Source organism: Myotis davidii, unplaced genomic scaffold (genome assembly GCF_000327345.1).
Source record: "Myotis davidii unplaced genomic scaffold, ASM32734v1 scaffold1007, whole genome shotgun sequence".
NCBI lineage: Eukaryota > Metazoa > Chordata > Mammalia > Chiroptera > Vespertilionidae > Myotis > Myotis davidii.
In genome coordinates, this window is record NW_006298359.1 from 271,191 (window position 1) to 278,810 (window position 7,620).

General features: G+C 56.7%; 2 protein-coding genes across 2 annotated transcripts in view; one reads left to right on the forward strand and one right to left on the reverse strand.

The window, feature by feature from the left end:
- Positions 1-7,620, forward strand: part of ABCF1 (ATP binding cassette subfamily F member 1) — a 15,797-nt gene that overhangs the window by 4,890 nt on the left and 3,287 nt on the right. Inside the window, exons 2-19 of the mRNA XM_015570674.1 lie at positions 1,450-1,496; positions 1,655-1,750; positions 1,872-1,998; positions 2,133-2,170; positions 2,245-2,352; positions 3,023-3,094; positions 3,173-3,289; positions 4,488-4,586; positions 4,808-4,930; positions 5,339-5,439; positions 5,534-5,619; positions 5,860-5,999; positions 6,080-6,228; positions 6,532-6,615; positions 6,804-6,928; positions 7,068-7,180; positions 7,308-7,479; positions 7,594-7,615. Of these exons, the coding sequence (XP_015426160.1) occupies positions 1,450-1,496; positions 1,655-1,750; positions 1,872-1,998; positions 2,133-2,170; positions 2,245-2,352; positions 3,023-3,094; positions 3,173-3,289; positions 4,488-4,586; positions 4,808-4,930; positions 5,339-5,439; positions 5,534-5,619; positions 5,860-5,999; positions 6,080-6,228; positions 6,532-6,615; positions 6,804-6,928; positions 7,068-7,180; positions 7,308-7,479; positions 7,594-7,615 (1,819 nt within the window). The remainder of the gene's footprint in view (positions 1-1,449; positions 1,497-1,654; positions 1,751-1,871; positions 1,999-2,132; positions 2,171-2,244; positions 2,353-3,022; positions 3,095-3,172; positions 3,290-4,487; positions 4,587-4,807; positions 4,931-5,338; positions 5,440-5,533; positions 5,620-5,859; positions 6,000-6,079; positions 6,229-6,531; positions 6,616-6,803; positions 6,929-7,067; positions 7,181-7,307; positions 7,480-7,593; positions 7,616-7,620) is intronic.
- Positions 2,938-7,620, reverse strand: part of PPP1R10 (protein phosphatase 1 regulatory subunit 10) — a 40,669-nt gene continuing 35,986 nt past the window's right edge. Inside the window, exon 21 of the mRNA XM_015570659.1 lies at positions 2,938-2,952. The gene's annotated coding sequence lies outside the window, so the exon portion shown is untranslated. The remainder of the gene's footprint in view (positions 2,953-7,620) is intronic.

A 7,620-nucleotide genomic window follows, 5' to 3' on the forward strand; every position in this document is an offset into this window, starting at 1 on the left:
TTATGTGATAATGATATGCTAAGGCTGCTCAACTGCTTGCTATAATGTGCACCGACCACCAGGGGGAAGATGCTCCAACTAGTAGGTGAGCTTGCTGCTGGGGTATGGCCAAACGGGACTGAGCGAGATGGGCCAGACAAGCCCTCCCATGGTCCCTCCCCAGCTGGCAACCTCCTGTGTCCCTCCCCAGCCCTGATCGTGCACCGGTGGGGTCCCTTAGCCTGGCCTGCGCCCTCTCGCAATCCAGGTCCCCTCAGGGGATGTCAGAGAGCCTGTTTCGGTGGGAGAGCCGTTTTTGGCCTGATCCCGCAGGCCAGGCCGAGGGGCCCCACTGGTGCACAGATTTGTGCACTGGGCCTCTAGTAGCATATACAGCCTTTCATTGTTTCTCCTGCACATCTCTGCGACTCCACACCAGTCACTCAGTGCAGAGGCCAGATTGTGAAATGTGTTCTGCATGGAGGACTTCCATGCCTGGGGCTAAATCAAGGAGCCAGGAGAAGCCACTGTCCAGAACATAGGGAAACAGAGCTGTACAGAGAAGATGGGACAGGCCCTCTTAGTCGGAAGGGACTGTCCTCATCAGTCACCAGTCTTAGGCGTAGTAGATGCGCACTGAAATTTTCCTCGGGAAGTAATTGCTGTGGGTCACATGGGCTTTTGGTCTGAGCAGTACTTACTGTTATAGCAGAAAGCCATTCGTGTTTTTTGTTTGTTTTGGTGGCTTTTTTTTTTAAGCTAAGTGATTACAGGAGTGCTTTTGGATAGGAGGGGATGGTTTAGAGGGAATATGATGGTGGACAGACCTAGACATGAAGAGAAATCATGAAGCTGCTGGTTGCCTTCTGATCTGACGGTGGAAGGGAATGGGGAGGTAGACATAGTTCAGGGGAGCCGGGATGTACAGAAGGGAAGACTGGAAGTCGTTCCGTCAGTAAACTTCTATTGACACCTCGCTTTGTGCCCTGGGAGCACCGCCGGTGGCTGTGATGAAAGACTGCTGAGTGTAACACTGTGATTTGGGCTAGAATGCTCGGAGTTCATTTCCTTAAAGAACCATTTCTGTGTGGCTACACGTCTCACAGACACCGTATCCCAGTTGAATTCATGGCTCTTTGTTCTGCCTTGGGTGGCAGGGGTGGGAAGAGGGGACCTTCTCTTTCATTAACCTCAAGTTAATGAGTGGCACTAGGAGCCCAGTTTTGCTAGCTACAAACATAGGAGTCATTTGGAACTGCTCTGTCTCCCTTCCCATCTCGACCTTCACCCTCCGAATTCTGCTTCCTCCCTCCTGATGCTGCCCTAGACCAGCCACCTGTGTCTGTGGGTGGCGTGGGACAGTGCACATGTGTAGAGAATGATAGGTGAGCTAGAAACACAGTGAAATGGAGTCGAGGCCATCTGAGGGCTTTGCAGGGGAGCATTCACAATGTCTGCTTCACCTCCTAGACAGAGTGGTGAAGAAAGGGAAGAAGGACAAGAAGAACAAAAAGACGGTGAGGAAATGGGATTGAGGATGAACTTGATCAAGTGTTTCCATGTGAAGGTATTGGGAGGTCTGGGGAGAAAGCTTGTCAAGAGAGGAAGCAGGCGTGGGTGGGAGGGAGGGCTGGGTCATCTGAGCCATGCTGACCATTTCCTGAACTCTTGCTAGTTCTTTGAAGAGCTGGCAGTAGAAGATAAACAGGCTGGGGAAGAAGAGAAAGTGCGCAAGGAGAAGCAGCAGCAGCAGCAGCAGCAGCAGCAGCAGGTACAAGTGTTGGGGCCCCACCAGGCCTCGCCACCACGTGGGTGCAGCCGGCGAGGGTGCTCAGGCAGAGGGACGATAGGGACCTGCGCCTCAGACTCTTCTCACTCTCTGCTTTCAGCAGCAAAAAAAGAAACGAGATACCCGAAAAGGCCGGAGGAAGAAGGATGCGGATGATGATGACGAAGAGAAGGAACTGCTGGAGCGCCTGCAGAAGCTCTCTGTGCCCGCCAGTGACGAGGAGGGAGAGGGTAATGATGGGAGTGGGGCCTGCAGCCCTGAGCCGGGGTGAGGGTGTGCCTCATCCCTTCATCTGTGAGTTGATTTAGATCGAAGAGCCAGAATCATCATTCTCTTTCCTGCCTGGTCTTGTTTGTCATTTCAGTGCCTGCCCTGAAACCCCGAGGAGGGAAGGAGACCAAGGTAAGCCATCGTGGTAACAGGCTCGGGTGCACAGTCCTGATCGTCCCCTGACTTCTCTGCCCTTTCACGCCCAGGGGGGCAATGCTTTTGCAGCCCTGATTCAGGATCAGAGTGAGGAAGAGGAGGAGGAAGAAAAACACCCTCCTAAGCCTGCCAAGCCGGAGAAAAATCGGATCAATAAGGTGAAAGCGATGGCCTCCCAGGTGCGCCCACCCCACGGAGCACCTTCTGGCCGTGGGGGGCCAATTCGCTGGCTTGATTTCCTGCTCCTGGGCTAGCTCTTCTGGTCTGTCTGGCTTAAGCTATCAAATTCAGCTTTTTAAAATACTCCTTTATAACTTGGAGGTCTACAGTGATTCTGTTGCTTTCGAAGTCAAGATCTGAAACAAAGGCCTTCAAGTCTTTGCTCTTCCATTTGGGAGTCTTCCGTGTGCATACCTTTCAGAAGGGCCTGCCTGCACTTGGCTTCCAGCCGACTGTGTGGCCTTTGCTCTGTGCCCTGTACTCCGTCTTCCCGGGACCCTCCTCCCGCCCTCCGTCACCTCTCGCGTGTGCCCTAGAGGCAGCCCTCCAGCGCGGCTGCCACCGCTCCCGTGGCTCGCGCCTGGCCCACAGGCCAATGCTCTCGTTTTCTCTTTTCTCTCTAATCTCCCGTTGGAGGTGAGGGCTGTTCTGGCTCTCACTTTCTCCCTAGTCCCACTCAGCACAGTGAACTCCTCGTCCTAGATCCCGAGAAATGCTTGTTAAGCAACAAGGTGGCAAATCAGCGTGTGTGTGTGTGTGTGTGTGTGTGTGTGTGTGTGTGTCTGTCTGTCTGTCTGTCTGTCTGTCTCATCTCCATGTCCTCTCCAGGCTGTATCTGAGGAACAACCAGGACTCAAGGGCACCAGGGGAAAGGAAGAGAAGTCAACAGGGAAAGCCAAGGTGAGGGAGGAAGTTGGCAGGAGAAGGTGCTGGTCTCAAGACTTGGAGCATTTCATCAGCCTGTCTCTCCTCTGTTAGCCTCAGAGTAAATTTTCCGCTCTGGACAGTGAAGGTGAAGAGGATGGAGGAGAAACACTGACAAAAGAAAAAGAGCCGCCCAAGCAAGGGAAGGAGGAGGCCAAGAAGGCAGAGCAGGTGTGTGCCCATGTGGAGGCGGCCGGGGTCTGGGTGCTGGCGCTACACCCCGCGGAGGTGGGCAGACTTCTGTAAAGGAGTTGGCACATAGCAATATTTCTGGCTTTGCAGGCCACATACAATCTCTGATGTATATTCTCCTTCCTCTTTTTTTATTTCTTCTTCTTTTTTTTAGAAGAGAGAAAATGGTTATAACCCACTATGGCAGGTACCAGCTCCCTGATGAGTCTGAGGAAAGATGACAGACAGCCCATTCTGTCTAGGAGCTGGGAAGCCTGTGTTTCTGATCTGGGCACTACCGGGCACTTACTGCCCTCGCCAGTGAATCGAGACCCGCAGGTTCTTCCCGAGAGCTCTAGCACACCAGGACAACAGCTGTCAAGATGGGACTAGTCTCGGGTTCCTCCTTTTTTTAAAAACAGATATGTAAAAGTATTTTTGAATATGTAAAAGCTGTTCTTTTTTTAAAATACATTTTTATTGGTTTTCAGAGTGATAGGAAGAGAGAGAGACATTGATCAGCTCCCACCCTGCCCCTGCGCAGTTCCCACCAGGACTGAGCCCTCAAGCCGGGCATGTGCCTGACCAGGAATTGAACTGGTGACCTGGTTCATAGGTCAACACTCAACCACTGAGCCACACCGGCCGGGCTAAACCATGCTTACCTCAGGGCCATATAGAAACAGGCCTCAGGTCTGATTGGGCCCATGGGCCACAGACAGCCCCTGATCCAGAGAAGAAGAGACCTGGCATTGGATTCAGACGGTCTGTGTGTGTGGCCTTGAGTACATCTTCCCTCCTCGGTTCTCAGTTACCTCATCCGCATGGGACGCAGGAGTCCATGGTCTCCGCAGTCCCTGTATGCCCTGTGCCTCCTGTCCTGGCTTGCTGCACCCTTAGCGTCTGTTGCTAGGGCTTCCGGACCCCTTCTCTGCATATCACTGTGTGCGCTCCAGTAACACCTGGTGCCTGAGGAGAGGGACCCAGTCACGTGGTGCTGGCAGCTCGGGGTGCAGGAGGCCATTTCCTGGGTCCTCCGCTGGTGCCGGGTCCCATGCGTGGCGGCAGGAATGGACGGAGGAGACCGGGTGGGTGCGAGAGGCCACCACAGTGTCCTCAGAGGGGAAGAGCTGACGGAGACGGCGTAGGTGAGCTCTAGAAGGGGCCCTGGTGTTTTACCTCTTCCTGGTTCTCACAGGGTTCCGAGGAGGAAGGAGAGGAGGAAGAAGGGGAGTCTAAGGCCAATGATCCCTATGCCCACCTTAGCAAAAAAGAGAAGAAAAAGTTGAAGAAACAGGTAAGTCCTTGGATTCCTAGTGGGAAAAGGTAGGAACATTTGATATTTTTAAGCTTCAGCTAGAGGGCCTATGAACGGGGGGACAAGAGGAGAGCTTTGAGTGCTGCCTCGAGCAGAACAAGCGGAGTGAGGGGAGTGGTGCCTCTGGTGGCGTCTGGGGACATGGGTGGGATCGTGGTGGCGGAGCTGAGCTGGCGACAGTGGTGGCCCCTCCTCCTCAGATGGAGTACGAGCGCCAGGTGGCATCATTAAAGGCCGCCAACGCTGCTGAGAACGACTTCTCCGTGTCGCAAGCAGAGGTGTCCTCTCGCCAGGCCATGCTAGAGAACGCGTCTGACATCAAGGTGAGGGTGTCTTTCCCCGCGCGCAGGGAAGTGCCCATTCTCTGCGGCACGGCCCAGCAGCCAGGGACGCGGGTGTGTGCATGGGTTTGCGGGGCTTGTCCACGGTGGGAATGCTTGGAGGCGGTTTCCACACCTGGAGTTCTGCATCTTGAGCGAGAAGATAGAAAAATCAGTAGAAGTAGAGGGCCCACCCTTGGAGGGAAGTTGTGGGACAGGCTGGACGCATAGGGTGTGCAGGAGCTGTTAGAGGCAGTGGACAGGGAGAGGCCCTGCAAGGTAGGAGGGGCTGTGCTGGAGGCCTCGACTTGCCAGGGGTCCCCCTGCAGGGAGAGGCTGTAGCCACCAGCTGGGGGGAGAGCCTCATTGTGCCCATTCCTTCCCTCTGCACCGCTTCCCTGGTGGCCGCAGCTAGAGAAGTTCAGCATCTCTGCCCACGGCAAGGAGCTGTTCGTCAACGCAGACCTGTACATAGTGGCTGGCCGCCGCTATGGGCTAGTGGGGCCCAACGGGTGAGGAGAGGAGGGGCTGGGGGGTAGAGGGGGCGAGGCTGGAAGGAAGAGAAGGATTTCTCAGTGCAGCTTGGTCCTGATTTCTCATCCCCAGCAAGGGCAAGACCACTCTCCTCAAGCACATTGCCAACCGCGCCTTGAGCATCCCCCCCAACATCGATGTGCTGATCTGCGAGCAGGGTGAGGCTGTGGGGCTCCGGGGCGCTGGGAGAGGAGCCGTTATGAAGGGGGCTTGGAAAAGTCCTGTGGGGAGCCTGGGAAGTGATGCTACAGCAGGGAGAGAAGTGTGGGACGCAGGGCGTTTCATTCGGAACAGGCACATAGAGCTGGGCAGGATCAGGCAAACCAGAAATAGTGCTGAAGGGCACAGGGCATAGGACCCGGCCCCCGGGGTGGCCTGACTGTCCTCCCCACCCCCAGAGGTGGTAGCGGATGAAACACCCGCAGTGCAGGCTGTTCTTCGAGCCGACACCAAGCGACTAAAGCTGCTGGAGGAGGAGCGACAGCTTCAGGCACAGCTGGAGCAGGGCGACGACACGGCAGCTGAGCGGCTGGAGAAGGTAGAGGACTCGGCAGGCTCACAGGCTGAGCCCTCAGGGTTCCTGTGACCTCGGCCTGTGACCTCTTCTCCCTCTCCCAGGTGTATGAGGAACTGAGGGCTACTGGTGCGGCAGCCGCAGAGGCCAAAGCCCGGCGGATCCTGGCTGGTCTGGGGTTCGATCCTGAAATGCAGAATCGGCCCACACAGAAGTTCTCGGGAGGCTGGCGCATGCGTGTCTCCCTGGCCAGGTGGGGGCTGCCCACCTACTGCCCTCCCTTCAGCCTCAAACACCAGGCCCTTTCCCTTCTTCCCATCCTGCCAAGGCCAGCAGGGAGGCTCCAGGCTGACTGCTCTCCCCTCCTTGGTGGTGTTGGCCCCAGGCCTTCATGTCTCTCCCTGGGGGACGTTATTGATGTCTTCTGCACAGGAGCTCCTCTGAGGAGAGATTGGGAAGGAAGTTCATGGTCTCGGGCTCCAACTACTGGGGCTGCTCTGGGGCCCTCTGAGCAAGGTCTCCCGCTCTGACCCTGCCCTTGGCTGCCCCCCTCCAGGGCGCTGTTCATGGAGCCCACGCTGCTGCTGCTGGACGAGCCCACCAATCACCTGGACCTCAATGCTGTCATCTGGCTGAACAAGTGCGTCCATTGCCCTGGCCTTCGGCCTCGGCACCGGCAGTGCCGTGCTGCCTCCTTCTGTAGCTCTCCCCATCTGCCCTTGGTGCTTGGTCCAGCCGGCCCTCCCTCCCTAGCCCCCACCTGTCTGCTGCCCAGCTGAACCCTAACGTGACCATTGTGACCTTTCCACACTCTGCTCTAAAACCCAGCTACCTGCAGGGCTGGCGGAAGACGTTGCTCATCGTCTCCCATGACCAGGGCTTCCTGGATGACGTCTGCACTGACATCATCCACCTGGACGCCCAGCGGCTCCACTACTACAGGGGCAATTACAGTAAGTGGGCTCACCATGGGGAGGGGCTAGGCCTCAGAATCTGGGCATGGACACCCGCCAGTCCCATCACCCTCAGTCCTGATCACCCCCTCGGTTGCTGGGGGAGGGGCACCCACTGATGTCCGTCCGCTCTGCCCAGTGACCTTCAAGAAGATGTACCAGCAGAAGCAGAAGGAGCTGCTGAAGCAGTACGAGAAGCAGGAGAAGAAGCTGAAGGAGCTGAAGGCGGGCGGCAAGTCCACCAGGCAGGCGGTGAGCACGCAGGGCCTCCTGCGAGGGGGCTCTCCTTGGGAGAGTGGACAGAGACACTCGGACGCCAACCTGCATTGCAGGGGCCACTGTGCAGGTGAGGGTTTCTCCCTTTCCCTTTTCTCTGCAGGAAAAGCAAACAAAGGAAGCCCTGACTCGGAAGCAGCAGAAATGCCGACGAAAAAACCAGGACGAGGAATCGCAGGAGGCCCCCGAGCTCCTGAAGCGCCCCAAGGAGTACACTGTGCGCTTCACGTTCCCCAACCCCCCGCCGCTCAGCCCTCCTGTGCTGGGCCTGCACGGTGAGCCTCAGCCCAGTGGCGTGGGTGGAAGCGCGGGCACCCGTCCTCCAGGGCCGGGACACAGGGCCCTGAAGGGAACGGGAAAGGAAAGCTGCTTCCTCTCCTGGCTCTCAGGTGTGACGTTTGGCTACGAGGGGCAGA